Genomic DNA, 23007 nt, shown 5'->3' with positions numbered 1-23007 from the left:
AAGCGAGTACAGCGTGTCTAGCGAAACTTTCGCTACGTGCCAGTGTTTTCTCCTTGGTTATATTTACGGTATCCACCATTCATTAAAGCATTCATTTATCAAATCTATTGCCAGTAAGACATGGCCACAATCATCAACCGCAGAAAGAAAATTCTTGACGGACCGTTTGTGAACGCAGAGCTGGAATATTTTTGATGACGTTAGTTAAATTTTCCGTGCTATAGCTGTGTATGTTCCCTTTGATCTCTATCTTGCGGGGCATTGCAGGACGCAATTTACGACTAGGTTTGTGCCATGCCACGTAAACAGATCAAGATCACAGTGTTTTCACTGCGATAGCAATTATATGGACACTCTCGGCCAGATTTTGCCGTCGGCGTCGATGTCATGCACCGTATATGTATACGCATCTAAATATGTGAAAACGCAAGAAAGAAAATTCAGACAAAAACACTCCGGCGCACGTAATCGAACGTGGGACCTCCACGTCGTGAAAGCGAGGCGTTAACCATTGAGCCATCCCGAAGCACGTGTTTTACCGGTCAAACGTCAAGCTGTTTATATCTACCACTTACCGCTGCTCACGAGCATCTCGGAGGGAATTGTGTTTCCAGCATTACCATCAAGATGGCACAATGAGCGTGCGTCACCACATCGTGCAGCGGCAGCCACTTAAATAGGGAGTTTTAGAATACCGTTTGCAAGCGCTGCGGGCGTTGTAGACGAAGCGGGCGCCATAAGAGATTTAGAATAACGTTTGTCCACAGAACACCTACCGTTTGCTCTGCTGCGAACCGCAACGCACGATCACCGCGACACCGTAGCCTCGAAACCAGCGCTTGCAGGCCACATGCGGGCCGCCATCACCTTAGAAGTGTGGCAGCTTGGGCTAGTTGGTATGGCATGACGATAGTTATAGCGCGAGAACAAAATGACGACACGGAGACTAGAAGCGCTCGTGTCCTTCGTGTCTCTCTGTCGTCGTTTTGGTCTCGCGCTATAACTATCGTCCACCATCACCACCCGTAGCCTCGAAACCAGCGCTTGCGGGCCATATGGGGGCCGCCATCACCGCACTCAATTTCTGATTTTCTGCGTGCGGTCCGCGAACGCGAGCCCCGATTCACGTTACGACGCATGCACAGTGGCAGCGACCGTACCGCAGGGCTCGCGGTGCGCTATTCTAAAGCTCCCTAATATCCTGCGCGTACTTTGCCTTGCTTGGAGAAAGGGAGCGACGCTGTCTCGCGCGCCCTTATCTAGTGGTGGCGAGGAGGGGAGGATAGTACGTCTTGGCTGGCCTCGGGCTTTGTCTGGAGCTATTCTGCTGTAGTTAACGGGCGCACAAAGGTCGCTGCAGTCATTGCAGTCTCAGTTTCCGAAAAGCGCGCGTTTTTCAGGCACAGCGAAGTAACAAATGAGACGCTTATTCGCGTGAAACCGTACCTGTGAGCACATTTCGTGCGTCATTTGTGCGTGAGAAACGCGGGGCACGTTTCGATCTCCTTTCCATTCTGCGCGTGACCTTTCAATTTGTTGCTATCGCGTTCATTTCTCCGCCTTTGCGGCAAAGCTGTGAATTTTTAAATTCCAAACCTCACTTTAGTATTTCACATTGTTTTCAAGACACTTGTTTGTTCTTAGATGATGATATAAACAATGTACGCTCTGCAATTTTTGCACTGCTTACCACACTATGAAACTGGCGAATGATAAGTGTCTTTCAACCCCTCCTTCACATAGTTCATATCAATAAAAATAATACGTTTCGCTGACACACGCTAAACGCGTTGCAAGGAAGCAGACACATAATACATAACAAAAATACCAATGTAAATAATTGGTGAATATCAAAGGGAGTCAAACCAAGCAAGTAATATTGCCACTTACACATGCGTAGTTCCATAGAGCAGCTAGTGGTGCTCATGCCCGTCCAAGAGTGCACTACAGCGTTTGCAGCTGAGATACAACCGACTGCTCGATAAAGCTATCCAGGTTCTCAGGTGTTGTGGCTAAGGTACTCGGCTGCTGACCCGCAGGGCGCGGGTTCGAATCCCGGCTGCGGCGGCTGCATTTCCGATGGAGGCGGAAATGTTGTAGGCCCGTGTGCTCAGATTTGGGTGCACGTTAAAGAACCCCAGGTGGTCTAAATTTCCGGAGCCCTCCACTACGGCGTCTCTCATAATCATATAGTGGTTTTGGGACGTTAAACCCCACATATCAATCAATCAATCTCAGATGTTGTTCTACGGCGAGCACATCTTGCTCAATTGTCATCGTGCAATAACAGTGATCGTTCGACGAATATCTGCCACGAATCAGGCGCTAAACTGCTCAAAGAATTCTTGGGTCATTTTGGAGGTTTATGGAATGCCAACTGCGGTAGATACCTGACACCTTTCTTGTGAGGCTGTGGTCAGTGAGCTCAATTTTTTTATTTCCGCTGCAGGGTTACTGGCACGGCTATGATCCTGACGTCAACTTGGCACTCTCCAATTCCTTCCAATCAGCAGCGTTCAGGTTTGGCCACACGTTCATCCAGGGTATGGTCAGACGCTACAACAAGTACCACGAGTTTATCGGTAAGAATCACACTGTTCTCCAAGCATATAGTTGTATTGTATCATAAAGACATCTGTAACTCTTGTGGAAGCACCAGCACTATACAGTGTGTTCTTTATTACCGTTATAAACCACATGAAGTCATCAGTGGCCCTTAAATATACGTTCACTTCCTCCGGATTGGTTGCCTCATTAGTTTCCTCAATAATGGTCAAGTCTGATTCTTATATTTCAAGAGTTTCTTGCCATAGAACAGTGATGAAAGCAGTATTTTACATTCATGCGTCACAGCAAAGTAACTGTATAAAGTTGGAGATTGTAACTCCTGCAGTGGCCTAACAGTGCGATTTATGGCTCGTTATTTCCAAAGCAATGCCAAACATGTTTTACAACATCAAGACCAAAATAGCCGTAAAATCTGTTTGGAGGGAAGCGCCATTGTTGTGAAGACAAATTTGTAGCGGAAAAGCGTTATAAGATAATTGTACATTTTCACAATCTATCAGTAACATAACGCAGCTGCTGGGATGATAAGGTCGTAGATACAGCGTGGGTATTGACCAAAACAATGTCGAATAACGTAGAAACATGGTTTGTGCCAATATGTGTTGGGTCGAAAATTTCATCATATGGTTTTCAACAATGTTTTCGTAAAGAATAACTAATAGATGAATAACTTACTTTTGCGAGCACGCATTGTGTGTATGCGTGCGACCGTGTTTATTCAAGAGTTTTTCCTAAATAGTATCAAACAAGCGTAAGTGATATCAAACTTTCTGACCATAAACAAGAAATAATCATACATTTGTCTGCAAGAAAGTAAATTAGAAACCAAAGGCAAACATAAGATGAGTTTAGAAACCAAGTAGAAACGAAATATTAAACTAAAATGGCATCGGGAGAATCATAGTGGTCATAATGCAGTCCGATGCACTTCGAACATCGTGTCTTTATGGCAACTGTTCCGTCAAAGCTCACTGGAGTGTCTTACAATAGATCCAGCAAGCTAGCATCAACCTTGCATGCAAAAGGAAGATGTAAACGTTTATTGCCTAGTGCTGGTGTAAATGCCTGATGCACCACAGAAAGTGTGAAAGATAATGACTCTATGTATTATGGACATTGTCACTGACAATAGGTATGTTGCCCGCATAGAACAAGTCAAACGATCTGGATTATAGTAAGTTTTGGTCACAGCGCATCGGGTAAAATGGCTCCAGCGTTAGCGCAAGCATTGTTAAACTACATTGCCATATGCACTCAGCTGAGCTGTACAGCTGTTCACCGGTTTTGATCATCAGTGAATACGAAAAGTTCCATGCGCCTGCGTGTACTTCGTCCTATGCTTTTTCTTCTGTACTATATTGCGGTATTGCGACGAAGATTTGACGATGTCTTTTTATATTTCTCTGCAGGTGAGGACCTCCTGCGGAACCTGCTGCGGCAGCCTTTCATTGTTTACGAGCCTGGAAAGCTCGACGAATTGGCTGGAGGTCTCATAAACACGCCAGCCCAAACTTACGATCCATTCGTTACGCAAGAGGTATGGCTTCTGCAACCCCGCTGTGGCAGCGGCGTTCATATCTGTCGGTAGACAATTAGGATATCGCTGCAGTAAAACAATGTGCTATGCTGTGCGCAGGCATTGACGTAAAGTTGACTCACTATTGTAGCGTAAAATGATGGAAGGGAACAAAGTAAAAACCTTTCATGAAGAATTTTCCCCCGAATATGTGCCATGCGCATCCCAGTGATTATGCCATCAGTCTTTATACTTCTAAAATCACTACAGACTTGAGCGGTGTGCTTACAAACCACAAGGACACGCAGCGTCATGCTGCTTGCCCTTGTGCTCTTTCTGTTTCTGAATAATTAAGTACAAGATACTGTATGGTGCAATATTTGACACATATAATCCAGTTTCCAATTCCTTTAGCCTAAAGCGCTAAATTTGATCACACACACTCTCGATTCAGTAGATTGATGGGTTTACGTTCAATTGCTTTATTCGGCGTACACCCATCGGCATTTCGCACGCCGTTTCACGACACATAGGAGTCCGCACGCAGCAAAGTAGGGAACTGCAGTGCAGTTTCGTCTCATCGTTCCTTTTCTGGTATACAGAACAATCGTTCTATGGTGAATGCGTACGCAAGGTAGAAATTTTTCAAATGCTGGCATTGAATTTAGTTACATTTCAATCGCATTCATCTCCCTCTGCTCATATATTTATTTCCGAAATGCTCTACCTAAGCCTGTGTTACTCTGTTATAAGGTTGTTGTGCGGGACGCGAGCGCGGCTGGATGGATGAAAAAACGTTTCTTACAAAGAAAAAAAAATGAAACAAGGGTTAGAAACAGGTCGGTGGGGTCCCTAGTCCAGGGCTCCACTGGCCTCAGCAAGCCACCGTGCCTGGTCCAGAAGCGCCATTGGGCCTCCTTTTCCTCGCTGGCGAGCAAGGTCTCCCGCTGCTCCATCGTGAATTTTCTCGCTGAATTCTGAGGCGTAATAATTTTAGCGGACCTTAACTTACATTCCCATGTAATGTGAGCAAGTGTTGGCTGTCCTCCGCACCACGGGCAAGAACCCGCGTATGCGGTTGGGTGCATCGCATGTTTTAAATGCAGGTGCGGATATGTATTTGCCTGTATAGGCGGCGCCACTCTTGCACTTCTTTTACACTCAGCCGAGAATGGGGCGGGAAGTATCGCCTTCATTGTCGACGCTGGTGTTCTAAGATATCTTGAGGGGTGTGGGCAGCCTGGAGTAGCAAACGGCTATCTGGACGAGAGGCGGTTGCTCGGTGAGTAGTAGCTCGAGTTGCACTGTCTGCTCTATCGTTACCCGTTTCCACTACATGTCCGGGGCACCATATGATGCAGTGTTCCTGGTCTAGGGTGGCACCTAAGTGGCGGGCGACGCACGCAGGTACACGGCCGTTAGTGAAATATTGACAGGCTATTTGAGAGTCCATGAGGATATAAGATTGCTGTCCCATAACGCCTTTGGTTTTGATGGCGAGTGCTACCGCGAGGGCTTCCGCCGTGTCCGCAGAGTTCGTCTTAGCAGAAGCACAGGTGAATAAACGCGGACTGCGCACCGAACCAACAGCGGTCAATGAAAAGTCATGGATACCGCAGCGGGCTGCATCTGTACAGACCGTGTCTGGGTCCGTTTTGAACTGTTTGGTGAGCTGCCGGGCTCTGGCGTTGTGACGCGCTCGGTGGTACAACAGATTCATGTTTTACGGTATAGGAGCGATATGGATTTGGACACGGATACGAGCGGAAAGGGGCACCAGTTCCTCGTCACTATATTGGGGCCGTGCAGGATATCCTATGCCACGTAATATTTCCCTGCCCGTGGGTGAGAGGCTAAGTCTTACTCGACCCCACCGTGGTGGTCTAGGGGCTAAGGTATTCGGCTGCTGACCCGCAGGATCAAATCCCGGCTGCAGCGGCTGCATTTCTGATGGAGGCGCAAATGTTGTAAGCCCGTGTGCTCAGATTTGGGTGCACATTAAAGAAACTCCTGGTAGTCGAAATTTTTTTAGTCCATCACTACAGCGTCTCACATAATCGTATGGTGGTTTTAGAACGTTACACCTCGAATATCAATCAAATCACTGGCGTTCTACAGGAAAAAAATGATTTCGAGAGAGAGAAAGATAGCCAAGACGGAAGCTATAGACCTTATGAGCGTGATGTCGAAGGCCCTTTCTCGTATAAGTCTAGGCATGTTTATGCCAGCAAGTGTCCCCATTTAAAGTTTGCAGTGATCACCATTTCGAGCTCACCGTCTTATTGAAAGCGGTAATAAAGCAAAATGACAGTGCAGGTTTTAGTTGGCTTCATAACATGTACGTTAGCGATACGAGAAGAGCACATGTCACATTTAGTTCGACCTTATCTTTCAGAGGTATATTAAAAAGATTGTCCTGAAACAATTTTTATATATATCATCCAGTTATTGAAACCTTCCACTAGAGTTTGTTCCTGTATTTCAGGTTTATGATCACCTGAAATACTGAAACAAACACTTGACCTGCGTGAACCACACTATCATAAAGGGGCAGAGCGTTACAATCGAAGAACGAAGAGAACCACAAAGCCCAGGGGCTAATCTTCGACCTCTTTTTTCCACCAAAAATATCACAAGCAAAATAACTAACTAACTAACAAACGAAGCAACCACGGCAACACCCAAACTTATGACAAAAAATACGCTACACATTCTAGTATCTCATCATAAAGAGTGTGGGTATCGGGCTTGCTGCGTGCCGTCCCTAGTTAAAGCAAGAACGACGGAAGCTTCACATTAAAACAAAGCAACAATTTATTTATCTAAACATGGGGCGCTGGAAGTTAAGCCTATAGGGACGCGCGGCAGCTATACGCAGCGATCATGATTCCGGGCAACAGCAATCAGCCAGCGTGGTGACAGTATCCGCTCGTCGTGGCAGCCAAGGCTCCTCTCCTCCGGACAGCACGCATGCTGTCCTTTTCGAAGGGTGCAGGTGGACCACGCGCAACGCGACTGCGCAAAGTGTGGAGCTATCTCTGAAAATCCTTTGCGCGTGGTTCCCACAAGACAGGAACGTGCACCAACAGAGTGATGCGTCTCTTTGTAATCACCTTATAGATGCACCACGCAAATGCCCGCCCCTTTCCCAACAACTCTTTTTCGCTATTTAATAGTCCCACGGACGTCTGAAGTGGTGCATGAACTTTTGTCTTTATTGATTTGGTATGCTTCCACCGACATCACGTGCCCTCAGGTTTTCATGACGATAGATCGCTGAGGTTTCGCCAAGCACCGTATCCTCACTCTTATTTACTTCGTTCATTTTGTACCTTCTTGTTCCAGGTAACGAACCACCTGTTTCAAAACCCCGAGGAACCCTTCGGCAAGGACCTGATCGCCATCAACCTCCAGCGGGCCAGGGAGCACGGCGTACCAGGGTACAACTCCTTCCGCGAGTGGTGCGGTCTTCCACGGGCGCACACGTTCGCCGACTTCGAACCTTGGCTCAACAACGGCACGGCCTTCCGTTACTCGCAGATCTACAAGTAAGGGAAAGGCATAAACCCTTAAGTTTATACCATGCTGTCACAACATCGACGCTAGAGGGAAGGTCGACTCGCCGCTAACACAAAAGGGAGCTGCATGTCTCCCATGGTTGGCGGAAAAGAACTGTGACCTTTCCATCATTCACACTCGATTTCAATATCACAACATGCATTTATTATCACTTCAATAGCACGATATCATTACGAGAGATGCCGTAGAGGTGGGATCCAGAAATTACGAGTACCGTTGACTCTTTCGCGTACACCTAAATCTAACACACGGGCTTCTAGTCTTTCACCTTCGTGTGGCAGCCGAGACCGGGATTTGATCCCGCTACTTTCAGGCAAGCAGCAGAGCTCCATAAACACCTTCGAGGTGGGTAGGAATCATATTAGGAAAAAAAATCAACATATGCTAGGGCCTTACAGCGCGAAGTAAGATTGACACTACAGGAGAAGGGATCACACAGGGCATATATAGGGTGCGTATACAAAAGTCGTCGCTATGAAACTAGAGTATTGAAGAAGAACGGCTATTTGGGCTAGCTGGTTAGATTCTGGTATAATAAGGGTTGCAGCGCAAGGACAAAAGGGTTGGAAGAATGGCAAACAGAAGGCGAAGAATGAAAGACGAAGAGGACAACACGTCTTTCAGCACTTTCGTGCTTGCACTGCAACCCTTATGATAATGAAACACGAGTAGTTGTGTTAGCTACCAGCTCCTTTTTCTCGTGCGCCCTTTTTTCTGTTAACGTGTGCCTTCCACCCCTGTAATATTATTATCTAAGATAAAATAAAATACCATGGAATATGTCTGGTATTCGTATTCAAGTGTTTGACGCAATGGTGTGATACGGCCCCGCATGCATTGCCATATCAATTGCTAGCTTCGCTTAGGTTCTCAGTGCGTGCCTCAACCACACCGCAAAAAAGTAAAATAATAAAAAAAGAACACGAACGTTAGTGCACATAGCGTTGGTTCTTTAAAACTGGCTTAAAATGCCTACGGCAAGTGCAGCTGTGCAATATTTCCTTTTGCGGATCAGCGAAAAGCCCGCTACGCGTCTTTGAGGCAACACGTGCCGCTGCTGACATTGCTGATGTTTTTTGCTGATAAGTATGAAACAAACGGTTCAATATCTCTGAGCGCTTTGTAAGGGGTTGGCCTTCGAAACACTTGCTCGTAGCACAATTCACTTGTGTTGACGCTCGGCGCGATTCTATATGCTTTTTCTACGCAATATTTGGTTTATTAAGGACCCTCCTTCCCCTACATAACATTCATAGTGGTTTTTTTGTTTTTGTTTTTTTTTGTTATCAGAGCAGTTTCAAGCAGTGTCGCGGCTGTTAAGTGGGACATGTGCTTGCTACACAAAATGCCTCGGTTCGATTCTCACTGGAACGAAAGGTTCTTATTCATATTATTTGAAACTTTTGCCGAGACAACACTCAGTTCTTGCTCACAACCAACAAAGCCGGCACTGACGCTAACACCAGAACGAACTTTCTAACACTACCACGTTAATAAGTACCAACGTAAGATAAATGACAGCAACGAGACCTTATGCAGTATAGAGGAGCATAAATTGTCAAGGTCATGGACGTAAGAGGAAACAAAGGCGGAAAATGATGATGGGTGACATAAAACAATGCCAGGTCACCTTTTAGGACTCTAAGAACGTGCGCGTAGAGAGAAGGAGCTGAATGAAACACATTGTCCTTCAAATGATACCCAGGGCATGTTGGCTGAGAACCAACAATCGCTTGCAGCGATGTTGCGCACGCGTGCGTCACAAGGAAGTCGGAGCAAAATTTGGCCTGTCCGCCGCCGAGTTTTGCACTTGGGCGTCATGGGCACGAAGCGAGTTTTCGATACCACCTCGTTAAAAAAATTTGTTGCTTATTGTTCCTAACCTAATGCCTTGATGTTGAATTGCGTGGAAGCTGTTACGCGTACCATGATGGAATACGGCGGCTGCATTTCCGATGGAGGCGGAAATGTTGTAGGCCCGTGTACTCAGATTTGGGTGCACGTTAAAGAACCCCAGGCGGTCAAAATTTCCGGAGCCCTCCACTACGGCGTCTCTCGTAATCATATGGTGGTTTTGGGACGTTAAACCCCACAAATATATCTATGATGATGGAATATAAAGCATGTGTGAATTTTTATTTTCTTGTGGATTTATTTTTTTGGAATGTAAGAACATGTGTTTTCAGTTATCCGAAGGGCGATACGCCTATTTAAAAGTTAGAAAATGGTCACTAGAATGAAATATAATTACTAACAGCGCACTGTTCTGTAGCTTCCAGTGCAACCAGTATCGACGTAGATAAAATCATTTGGTGCATCGTAACTTTTAAACATTCAAAGAATCGCGCATTAAGGCAGCGCCATCTGTGGAAGTAGCTTCATAACAGCTCTGCAAACGGGAGCAGCAAAAACCGGTCCTCTGACGCTACATTGGCTGCGGCGCCAACAGAAGGCGCCACGGCATCGCTCAAGCGGTGAAAGAACGCTCTTGCATTCTGGAATGCGAACACCATATGGAAGCGTGGCAATTTGGGCTAGCTTGTATGACATGGCGATTGTTACGCAAACAGAACGACGACACAGTGACAAGAGAAGATGAGCACTAAAGTTAGCGCTCGTCCTCTCCTTGTCCCTTTGTCGTCGTTCTGTTCTTGCGCTATAACAATCACCATATGAAGAAAAGAAAAAAAAATCGGCAGATCCCACGCACCTGGGAATCGACGTTATGCGAAGCATGCGAAGGGAAGGTGACCGTATTGCAATTTTTTATTGAGCGTCACGTCATGAAATGACGCTAAATACTTTCACAAATCTTGCACACACAGCAGACATATGTTGAAGATTTGCAGATGTTTATATAACCAGTTGTTTGCACTTGCGCAATGATGCCAACTGGAACATGCGTATTAGCAACAGCAGAAGCTGATATGAAGCGCTGATGCTCGCGAAAATGCTGGCCCTAAACACTGCTGCATAAATCAACTTCAGCAAAGGGCAACTAGCCACAGTTGCCATTAACCCGACGTGACGGCTGTATCAAAGGTGTACATTTGTAATGTTTATGAAATTAGGTTGGTAGCACTGCAACCAGTATTGATGTTTCACGAAGATAAGCGTCAATTTGAAAAGTAGTTCCGAGACCTCGCGTAGCTCTGCGGTAAAACGCTTCATTGCCACGCAGAAAGCTTGGGTTCGATTCCAGCTGGGACCCTGACATTTATTCTTAGCATTCGTCGGGTCGACACAACTGATGTCGGGTATTTATTAACACTCGCGCGTTAAAATTTCCCATGTGTGTTCTCGTCGTTCCTGGGTAGATACTAAGTGTCAATTACCTCTGGCACATACCCCCATAACACCGACACATACCCGCCCGTCGGTATTGACGCTGTCTAGCGGAAAGTGTTTGATGACGTGCGCGAGGGGATAGTGACATTATTCATGTCCTGACCAGCGCGTCATATTTGTCGAACAATCTTACCCTCCCGTGCTAATCTTGGTTCATGCCAAGTTAAGGGGTGACCATGACAGCACCTAAACGTAAGCGGCTACATAGATAGATAGATAGATAGATAGATAGATAGATAGATAGATATGCTCACAGTGGCCGAAGTTCGCTAAGAAATGCTTCACATTAAAAAAAATTTGCTGGAACCATTTAATTGACTTCAAACTTGGAAGTGCGAAATCAACAAGGACAGAGACGAACACAGAAGCCATAACAGGTCACTGCTCTCTGTCTTGCGCTTCTGTGTTCTTTCCTGTCCTCGTCAAGGCGCGCTTCCAAATTTTGATAATGAACCAGCAAGTTCCGCCACGCATTCTTTTAAGCTATATTTCAATAGTCATGTGAACGTGGGGAGGGGGCACGAAGTGTGTCCCATACATAGTCTAAATAGGAAGAGGGGACGCTGTGATTAAGTCACCCTCCCTCTGAAGAGAACCCTGCACACGCCTACGGCCATTTTTATTACGGATAAGACTTGACGTTGTAAGCAGTTAATGCATTTTCTTAGAGCTTCGTCAGTTGGTGTCGCCCCAAAAATGTCGTGTCATTATTTTTCTGTCTAAACAATTTTAAATTTTGTTGAGCTGACCCTGCTATGTAGTTCTAGAATTTAAGTCAGAAAATGGCAGTGCTTGAAGCACCTAATTGTTCAGTCACTGTCGTGGGCGTTGCCAGGATTGTGGCAGCTCCTCCCCCCCCCCCCCCCAATTTGCTATTTTGTCAGTTTATGGAGCTGACTTTGCTCCACCCCCTCTTAGGAGACTGGGGAGAGGGCGGCCATCTACCTCCCCCCTCCTCGTGTGCGCTCGCCTATGGTCACAATAAGTTGTAGTGTAGTTTCGTGTTTTACTCACGTTACAGTGATTTTTCACGCGAATGAACAATTTGCTCATTCATAGCCAGTTTGAAATAGTCTTTGTGTCTTTGTTCGTCTGGGGAGTGACAACCAGTTCTTACTACAATTAATTTCTCACATGTGCGAAGGGCACCAAGAATTATACGTACCTTATACGAAATTCTCCCCAATGGTATGGTGAGATTCAACTACGCAAGAGCGTGAAAGTGTCAAAGGTTCCGTAGTTATGTTTTGTAGAGTGATTTGCACCGCTTCGTTGTGGATCAAGTATACGTGTGCACACATTACTGTTCTCACACATTGCATCCATCAGAGCAGCAGAAGCCGCGGCTTATTGTCAAACATTCCACACTCATGCACCAAACAACTGCAACGAGTATTGCAGTCTCGACGATCATACTACGTCAACCGTTATATTCAAGTTACTATACTTAAGCTTTGTTATTTCAGCGTATTTGCTTCATCTGCCCTCTTCCCAGTCCGTGCCCTAACCCACTGTGATGAAGACGGTGCCTTATTACTACAGACTGCAGCGAATGCAGGGTGTGCACAGCCCATCAAAAATCTGCCACTATCCCAGTTTTCAGTTCTTAGATCAAGTTTTATGAAATATGAAAATGGTATTTGTTCATACCGGACAAAGATTAAAATAAAATAAGGATGTTAAGGGAAATGCAAGCAGCTTAAGCAAGCTGTACTTTAATGGGTATTGGGATGTAAGAGAAGGCGGAAAGGGTAAGGAATGGTGAAAGGAGAACACAAAGGCTACGGTTCGCACGTACACGCTCGCATCATTCATTGTTCCGTTTATCAGAAGTAGTCTGTAGGCTCACATATCACAGTGAGGTTCCTATTCGCAGTATTTGTAAGCTGTAGGGTCAAACCGCCCATTATACCTGTGTTTGGGGATCAGCAAAAGACCGTTACGCAATGTGCCGTAAGCCCGTTGTTCCTGCGGGAGAATCTTATCTTCGACACCTGTTTTGTTTTGTTCTAACTGTTTTGCTGTAAGGAGGTTGAGGTCAACATTACCTCGGCTACACCATATCAAGAAGTTCTGCCGCAAAAAAAAAATAATATTGAATGGTACCCAAAAATGAACAATCCGGATAAAACCTCTTTTCGCTGTACATGCCCCGAAACAATACAGCAGTATTGACTTAATACTTTAGAAAGGGGTGGGCTGGCGTCAACGTTGACACACTGAGAATAAATTTGCAAACCCAAAGATTTGATCCCTACTCAACACGTTCTTGTAAGCTTTAACTTGATTTACTTTTGTTGCCAATATCTATTGTAACCAACACTCCATAAAATTTAAAAAAAGAATAGTCTGGAGAAGACTAACAGTGCTTCTTTAGCATCCATGCTTGCCAATCGTACAAAAAAAAATGTCATGGAAGCGTATAGTTCATTTCGAAAACGAAAAAAAAAAGGGGGGGGGGCAGTGAAGTATTAAAAAAAAGTGCACAGCCGTTGTCTTTGTCGTTCGCCTTCTTCGCTTAGCGCGCCTCTGAAGACGTTGACATACCTTCCCCGCAAAGATTTAAAAAAAAAATCACCCGTCTGTCCCAGAAAGGATGCAGTGGTTGTGAAACCGGCGGACACCGTGAAAGGATATCCTTTCACGCTGAACACCATCAAGCATCTCAATGTTTTCACTATCATTACACAAATATGTGGCGGGAGCACGCCATAATTTAAGAAAGGCATTAGTACTTAGTTCAATAAATTACTTCCTATTTCAACATTGAAGGCTATAGCCTTCAATGAGCTCATATTACATTGAGCTCATATTAGACACCTTGCTCGCGCCCCTGCCCACCACCTAGCTTCGCTTCCAGAAGATCGACCGAGTGCCTCCTTCTGTAAGAGAGTATTGACTTTCCGTGAGTGCCTTCCAACAGTCTACACACCTCCGGAACGGATACTAACACCTCCTTGGTGCTTGGACCGACCAAAACTGCGCTTGACAGTGCCGGGGATTCGCAAGAAGGCGGAGCTCTCGGCGCCAGCTTTAAAGCAGATGATTCTACTCATGCTACACGAAGAATACAAAGATCATGTCAAACTTTACACGGATGGCTCGACAACTGTTGGAGGATCTGCAGGAGCTGTGATCTTCCCAGCAAGAGCCGAAACCATCCAGTTCAGAACGTCACACAAGACGACATCGACAGCCGTGGAGCTCGCGGCACTCCGCAGCGCACTCCGCAGGATTGACCAAGAGACACCACAAAAATGGAGCATTTTTACTGATTCGAAACCAGCTCTCCAATGTCTACACAATACTCTACGTCGTGGACCTCAAGATCAATTGGCGCTCGAAATACGACAACTGTACCATCACCTAATAGACGAAGGACATGACATATCTTTTCAGTGGTTACCAGGCCATTGCGGCATCATCGGTAACGAGCATGCCGACAATGCAGCTAAGAATGCTCACGAAAATGGAGTGATGGAACCTATTCCACTATCAAGAAGCGACGCAGCAGCAAAGATTAATACGCTTGCGCAGGATATCGCAAGGTCTATGCGGAATACGCCCGGTTTTCTCCACACCCGTCTTCACCGCCTGGACCCATGCCTACGACTTACTATTCCATCTGGCCTACCCCGATCCGAGACGACCCTTCTCTGCCGTATGTGGCTTGGGGTGTCTTTCACGAACGCTTTTGCCTGCCGTATCGGAATGAGAGACAGCGCTACATGCGATCATTGCGACAATGACGAAACAATTGAACATATTTTATGTCAGTGCCCCCAGTACAGCTCTCAGCGACAGTCCCTCTCAGCAGTGTTTGCTCGCCTCGACGACCAGCCATTTTCGGAGCAGTCAATTTTGGAATGTCGGAAAGATCGAGCTTCACGCCAGAAAGCAACGAAGGCGCTGATGAAGTTTCTGCGAGCGACCCGCCTCGTAGAACGATTGTGACACTACTGTGTGCGAGTGTGTGTATGTGTGTTTGTGCTTCTCTTCCTCCCTTTCCCCTTACCCTTTCCCCAGTGCAGGGTAGCAAACCGGATATGTTTTCTGGTTAACCTCCCTGCCTTTCCGCATTAAATTTTCTCTCTCTCTTTCTATAGTGCTATTACATAGACAAAGGTTGTTTTCCGGAGTAAAGCTCTCCTTCTCGGTTTCATAAGCACTGCTACCACGAAGTAAGAACAATCGCGACATTCCAAGTTATACTTTATCACACTGCTGTTATGGGATCATTACAAATTCAATGCTACTTCTAAGAATATGTTTGCATACAAATGAAAAAAATGTTATATATTAATTATACGCGAAAGCGAAAACGTCTCCTGTGCAGATCACTTACCCGAGGCACATCCGATCGAAATTATTTAATAGGTAATGTCACTGTACAAATCTTGCCCACAACCAAACTTGTTTAATCCCTTTTCTCAAGACAGGGCTCCTAGTTGAAGCGCTAGCTCTAGCAACATTCACTGTTCGATAATTTCTCATTCCTTTGATTCTCCCCTTTCCCCTAACGAACTGCCTTCTTATGATCTGATGCCCTGCCGTGGTGGTCTAGTGGCTAAGGTACTTGGCTGCTGACCCGCAGGTCACGGGATCGAATCCCGGCTGCGGCGGCTGCATTTCCGATGGAGGCGGAAATGTTGCAGGCCCGTTTGCTCAGATTTGGGTGCACGTTAAAGAACCCCAGTTGGTCGAAATTTCCGCAGCCCTCGACTACGGCGCCTCTCATATCCATAAGGTGGTTTGGGGACGTTAGACCCCACATATCAATGAATTCTTATGACCTGATACGGAAGGTATATAAAATCACCTCCATTCAGTTGAATGAGTAGTTAAAAGTTTCCTTCACGCTTCGCTACTTCGTCTAATGTGAAGAATAACAGGCATGCTAACCATATGTGCGAGTCCCCACTAGGCCAACGCATAGAGAATGATTACGATGACACCAGCTTTTTATTGCTCCATTCTCAACGTGGACAAAATATTTCAGGATTCTAGTTTTTCTATGCGTGTTTGAGTGTGTTATACGACAAATTAGACGGCTTTCTTGCTTAATAAAAGTAAATTGAATAACAGTGTGCTCTTGCTGTGAGAACCATGACCTCAGTATTGAAACCGGTGCAGTACACAAGTTTGCCTCAAATATGTATGTCTAGCAAACTCAGCAGTCGCACAATACGTCAAGAGCTATGTGTGTCGTAAAATAGCAACCTGAGCATTTACTTTTCCTTTTTTATTGGGTCAATATAAACACATTTGCTTTCCTTGATCAGTTTTTGTTTTATACCGCATGGGTACCATACAAAGCGCAGGTTCACAGGGTATTCTGTAGGCTCATATAGGAAACAAGTTTACGTCATCAAGCTACAACAGAAAAAGAAATATCACGTTCATTCGCTTTTTGCTATATAGGAATATGTGGACATAGTTTTTTTTTAGCGTGAGCACATTGATACAATCTAGTACGCAGACATTGAATAATTGAGTGTCCGCCTGTTTGTTTTTTCAGTTGTTGTGGTTGTGCGCAGCTTTCCCCGGCATACTATCATGTATTGGATGAGGAGTAGCCTGGGTCATACAGAAACATTAATCTCTACATATGCAATTACTCAGATGGACTGTGCCAATTGAAGCCAATTGAACATAGGAGACGCATCTATATACAATCATATGTGTGCAACATGTTTCTCTCTGTAAGGACTAACGATTTCAATGTGCTTTAACATTTACATGCAGAAGAAAACGCATATCTACGTCTAAACGCCGGTTCCCTTCCTACATGCAGGCACCCCGACGATGTGGATCTGTGGAGCGGTGGCATCTCCGAGAGGGTCATGCCGGGTGCGATGATTGGTCCCACTTTCGCCTGTATCATCGCGAGGCAGTTTTCGAACCTGCGGAGAGGAGACCGGTTCTGGTTTGAAAACCCTGGCCTGCCGTCTTCCTTTACGCCAGGTGAGATGCCTATAGAGCGCTTCCCGGAATAACAAAAAAAAACTAAAAATTTGAAGCTTGCAATAAGCTACAGAAGCCTTGAAACATAAAGAGTGGATTGTTTTCAAGACTAATTTCATTGCTTCTGGGCTGTTTTGATGCCTTAGCTAGGCGATGCTAGCTTATTTCTAGGTCGTTGCTGGGCTTTATCTAGGGAATGCTAGGTTGTTTCTGCGTTGATTCTCGGCGCAGAGAGGTTCGAGTTAAGCCATAGACTGTCACAGACCCGACACGGGAACGACGTTGCCGTAGGTCTTCCATCTCTTCTCAGCCACCGTTGACTTTCACGTTCCCAGTATTGTCTAGTGCGTACTCGGGGTCTTCGGCTCACCGTCGCTTTCTTTTTAGTAGAAAGCCTTCTTCCTTAGTCCTTCTTTCTTTTTAGTGGAAGTTGGGAGTAGTGGCACTTACAATTTTTTTTTACCCATTTCTTTGGCGTATACTGCTGCCACCTCCATTTTTAGTAAAGCAGTAGTGAGTAGTGGCATTAAAGCAATTTATTTCGCGTATACTCGTTTACGATGATGATTGTTTTTTTTTCTTTGTGGCAGCCGTTGGGCTTGATGTTGACCTGTCAGTTTTTAGTGACTAGGAATGAGTAGTAAGATTTGCCCGATTTCTTCGGCACAAACCCGTTTATCAATCGTGAGGCCTAGTACAGCTCACGGCTAGCTTAAACAGCTTCACTGTCTGATCAAACATCTGCACCCGGCGGATCTAATTTGGGGCCATCTGACTGGCGCGTAACTGCAGAATGAAAGAAATTTAATTATTGTCAGAGGGGCTTATTTTTTTTTCTTCGACACAACCAAATGAAACCAACGTGGCGCTCTCTGGCAAGAACTAGCAGTTGTTCCATGTGCCTATTCAAGCGATGAATGAAGGCCCTTAGATACAATGTGAGGCAAAGGACTATGCGCCTGGTTTCGCTGGCCACTTTCATGAAGACGGTAGGGTGGCGCAACGTTTTTTAGAACCATTACAGTTGAGCTGCTCCGCTCGCGAGCCGGAACACACGGCTGACGCGTGAACCTACGACGCGTGCTGTTCCATTTCGCTTCAATTTGCCGTGTTCCGCGGGATGGGACAAGTGCTTTGCCCAAGCTAATCGCCGCAGTTACGCACACGCCGCAGCCAACTGAGACGCGCGAAAAGTAAGCCGCTTAGGACACGTTGCTAGTTTCTACGTGCTCGCATTCTCCGTATTCCATGCGTGGTTTGCGTACGCGTGAAGAATCATGCAAGATTAAGGAGAAAGCTCCGCCTGAGCCTTACGCAAGATGGAACTGCAGCACCACTGGTTCTTGCGTCGGCCGTTCCGTCCACTTCGCAGAGCAAACGTCTATGGGGAGGTGCGGATTTCACTTGGTTCTAGAAACGCGAAGGGTGGGGAGTGGTGGTATGGCGGGGAGCTTCGACGGCGGCGACAGTGACAGCGGGGTGCAGGCCTAAAACAAATCACGTATTCAGAACATTTTTCTTGGTCTCACAACAGCATGAGCTATGTCACGTACATTTTGTCGTTTTGACTTCGCATGCCTTGTACTTCCGCACCAAAATCGGCCAGTCTGAGCGACGTAGCAGTCTTCATTTGAAAGTGTTAAGCGTCGAGTGTTCAAGAAAGGAAACGCAGTCACGCCAATTGATGATTATTACTATGGTGAAAAAATACTCCCCAAACGATGTGAACGTTTTAGTGAACAATGCAAGGCGAACGGGAGTGTTCGATTGTCTTTCTTCTTGCTCACCAATAGTTGTTATCTGCCTTGATTTGTTTCCTTTTTCAAAAACAATGCACTCGCAACATTTCATAGAAGAGTACTATGTCAGGCTGATAGCCGCATAACGAGGGTGACCGAAAAATACCGGCCTCATAGTGATACCTTAAAGAAATCACTCAGGATAGATAATGATTGTAATTTTGCTGCATAAAAACTCCCAAACTCGCCCTTTTGTTTAATAATGTATGGAACTGGAAAGACTGTGTATAATTCATTAACCAGGGTATTTAGACTGAGTGGCCCATTCAGTGTTCCGACTTCTTGCTAATGTTTACTTACAGAACAACTGCACGAGATCCGCAAGGCCACGCAGTCCAAGATTATTTGCGAGAACGGCGATGACATTCCCACAATCCAACTCTGGGTAATGAGGCTGCCACACCCAATTTAGTAAGTACCAGTTTTCGTTCGTTGCAGCCTTATCTATGATATTGTCCAGTTGAATAAACAAGGATAGTAAAGTACGCAAAAAGGCTGGCAAAGAGTTTTCAGTGTGCCACTGCACAGTAGCAATCAGTGCGCAAGCAGATACTGTCTCACGTAATGTATAATATGAATGGTAATATTCGAAATTCACAACGACTTTAGAGCCAGACAAAGTTCAGTTCAGTTCAGTTTTATTTCCCTAAGGGCCCCATTCAGGGGGTGTTAGGGGTGGCATTACAAGTAAAAATGTAACAGTGATGATTCAATCAGCATTGCAGACGATCAGTGTTCTTGAAAAGTAGTGCATGAGGCAATGTTGACGATGTCATAGGAAAATTGTCTGACTGTTTTTGTGAAACTTCAGGAAATTTAGCTGAATCAAATTCAATGCATGCTCAGAAACGAAGCTCACCCTTTGTGGTACAAAGAAAGAAAAATTCATGCCTGTTAAACAATAACAACTGTTATGAAACATTTCCCGTCAATCAAATATGACGAAACTTGCTTGCTTACGTTTAATGAACGGAAAGCTGTAGTGTAATGTAAATTTCAAAAATAGATTAATAAGCTACTGAACACATTTTAGCAGCTCGCCTTGTTTCGCAGTGCCTCCAGGATCGCACCTCATTTGACAAAGCGGCAATCTCATGTGATGAGGTCATGGTGACCTCACGATGACGTCACAAAGTTTAGAAACGTAATGACGTCAAGATTACGTAATATTGACGTCATAACAATTTGATGTCCTATACATTATTCGTGTTGACGCCGATACGAACAGTAAACTTCGCCTTTGATAATGTGGGCAAGGTATTAGTCCAATTTTTTTATTGGAAGTGATGGAGAAGGTACAGCACAAGCTAGCCCAAGGCATATTAGGCAAGTGAACGTGAAAACAGCCTAGTATTAAGAGCACCTGTGTAACAAAATCTTGCCTTATCCTCTCCGTTCCAGCAATCCAAGGTTCCGTTGTGAGGATATACCAGGTGTCGATCTGCGCTATTGGCAAGAGGACCCCGTGCACGGTGGATACTCGTTCAAGAAGTAGTGGTGCGTGTGTGTGGTTGTGCCTACATTGTTCGTTTCTTGCCCGCTCGATCGGCCTTGAAGGGGCTCAGTGAAGTGCGTGTGACACCGCCCATGGATGGATACACTGCCACCAGTTTGGTTTTTCCCCGCCACCTGGAGAGGATATACTCACCTGGAAGTTGCCAAGTGTGACACGACCTTCGTGAACGCCCGCTACGTTGTGCGCGAGCAGCGTCAAAGCTGCGCCTGCAACGACTCAACACGACTGCTACGAGGGAGTTTAAAAGAAGCCGGATAGCAAAGCGATCGACCATCACGCCGTGACCCCTACCCTCCCCCACCTTTATTTTTCTGGTGGTTATGCTGTGCTCCTAGTGAACCTGCAGGTCTCCTCTCTCTCATCTTTATGCTCCCCTTTCCCGTTACCCCAGCGTGGGGTAGCCAACCGGGCATGTGCCTGGTTAATCTCCCTGCCTTCTCTCTAGTTGTTCTTTCTCTTCCTCATCCTGCAGGTTTATTTCGCGGCGAGAAGGTTTTTCTTTCCCCCCTTTTGCCAAATAGTTGCGCGCATCGATAATATAGGGTCCATTAGCAGGGCTTCAAAAGAGAACAGTAATAACAGTTAACTTAGCTCAATGTGGTCGTAAATAAACGACAGCTTAGGAATTGACGCCTGAACTATCATGTAGGTACGTCGTACGAAAGAGAGATCGATTCGCGCCACGCATTCCACCTGCTATGTCGTGTACTGTGTGCTGTGGAAACATACTTATATCATCATGCCAAAAAAAAAAAAAAGTGAGTAAAGGTGCGCCATCTCTCGGCAAGACTGAGTGAGGAACGCCATCGGGCCAGCTTTCCTTCTGTTTGTATATAGTAATAAGACCACCGCGGTCATGTACAAACAATAATGAAACCTAAAGAAAGGAAAATGAGCATGAATATTGCCATTAAATGCTCAAGCATGGTTGATCAACGACCCCCTGTTATCTATCAGAATAAATCGGGCAGGCAGTAAGCAGGCAGTAGTGAAGCAAGATGCCTGCAAATGTATTGAGGTCCAGCCTTGTATAATACCCCAAATTATCTCTTCGATATGAAAGAGTTTGGGTGCGATAAGTTTAAAACGTGGTGAGGACGTATTTTTTATGTTTCTCTTCCATCAGCAGAGCGGGTACTGAAGTGTTCGATTGCGTCCAAGGCGCCGTTGTATACAGTTTATCAATTTCGACGGACGCCAGTTCTTTGTTTTACGATGTTTCTATATATATATATATTCGTTCCTTCTTATCAGTTCCCTCGCGTCCACGAACATTTTCTTCCGGCAGGTTAGGACCGATCTTCGATGAAATGTTCGTGGTAATCTTACGACTGCTTCGGGGCCAGGGGTAACGCTTTTGGTACTTCTAACATATTTTTTCTTCTTAGGCGCCTATTTAAGACCTTGCTACTAACAGTATACATATCTCATACAAATCAAATATGTCATCATGAAACTCGGCCGATATCTTTCGATTAAACAGCTCTTTGTGTGTATTTAGGTTTTTCTTTGTCAAGACGCCATGACAAGCTCTGGAATTTGTATTATTTAATGAGTTGCCAGGTGCGTGTTTTTTTTCTTTCGTTGGTAATATTATCGTAGAATAACTCATCACAGCTGACTGTACGTTCTGCTTTAGACGGCATTCGTACATAAAGGTTTATTGCAGAGCGAGGAAGCGCTGTTTCGTAAGCTGTGTTTACATTTCTGATTATTGTAGTGTAAGGAATGAGTCAATATGTTTAGAGATGCTGGGGTCCAATTAGTGAAATAATTCATTTGCAATCTGAATTTAAAAGGAGCCCAAAATCAAATGGAGAAAATGAAATTTGACATTGTCGACAATCACAACAATACTCACGGATTGAAACGCAAACACTTATGGCTAAGGCTATACTTTCGTTTTCAACGTCGATAGTTCGTGCCATATTGGCGTAATTTTAAATCGGAACACTTCCACGAGGGTCAGCAATACGTTTCGCAGACATATTTTCTTGGAAGTGAAGCAGTTATCACGAGCAATGTTTCATAGTAAGCGTTATATTTAAATAGAAATGTTCCGTTTCAGTCTGCGAGTACTACACGTTGATAAAAAGGGCAGTTAACAGCCACCAAGTATATATACCTCGTAAAAATTGTGAAAACTGATAAGAAAAATCAGCGATTGGTATACCCGAATCTGGCGGCTACTAATCAGACCATTCTGTTTCTTTGCCCTCAAGGGTGACATTATTCTACTCCTGAGCGTCAATGATATTGTGTATGGTGTTATCTCTATGGCAGTCTGTGATCGGTGACGAGGTTCTAACTCCCTCCTGCGACGAGTTTCAAAGTTGCGAGCACCGAGCTCTGAAAAGTTCGGTCGTTGCGAAGGGAGATGTGTTTTGCCAAATGCGACAGCGTTAGACGGTATAGATGGTAACCAATATAATCGTGGAACGTCATCATGCACGCAGCGGTGTACTTCTAGAGCACTTTTGTAATAAATATTTTCCTACTTGACTCAAAGTGAACGTTTGCATCGACTCGCTTTACTGTTACCTGCTGATAAAAATCTGGATGTTTTGTTCTAAGAACGTGCAAGCGTTTGACGAAACATCACAAAAAATATTTAGGCACGTGTCAACATAAACATGCGCTAAGAGAACGAGTGCTTTTTGTCCTCTCTCTCTTATTTATATATATATATATATATATATATATATATATATATATAT

General features: G+C 45.1%; 1 protein-coding gene across 1 annotated transcript in view; it reads left to right on the top strand.

The window, feature by feature from the left end:
- LOC119170331 (salivary peroxidase/catechol oxidase-like) overlaps positions 1–22798 on the top strand; it is a 117192-nt gene extending 94394 nt beyond the window's left edge. Inside the window, exons 11-16 of the mRNA XM_075876834.1 lie at positions 2450–2582; positions 3978–4105; positions 7430–7632; positions 16806–16975; positions 19077–19185; positions 20176–22798. Coding sequence (XP_075732949.1) covers positions 2450–2582; positions 3978–4105; positions 7430–7632; positions 16806–16975; positions 19077–19185; positions 20176–20269 — 837 coding nt within the window. The 3' untranslated portion in view covers positions 20270–22798. The remainder of the gene's footprint in view (positions 1–2449; positions 2583–3977; positions 4106–7429; positions 7633–16805; positions 16976–19076; positions 19186–20175) is intronic.
- The last annotated feature ends 209 nt before the right edge of the window (positions 22799–23007 follow it).

Source organism: Rhipicephalus microplus, chromosome 2 (assembly GCF_043290135.1).
Source record: "Rhipicephalus microplus isolate Deutch F79 chromosome 2, USDA_Rmic, whole genome shotgun sequence".
NCBI lineage: Eukaryota > Metazoa > Arthropoda > Arachnida > Ixodida > Ixodidae > Rhipicephalus > Rhipicephalus microplus.
Note: the sequence above shows the minus strand (reverse complement) of the source record. Positions and strands in the feature narration are given on the sequence as shown.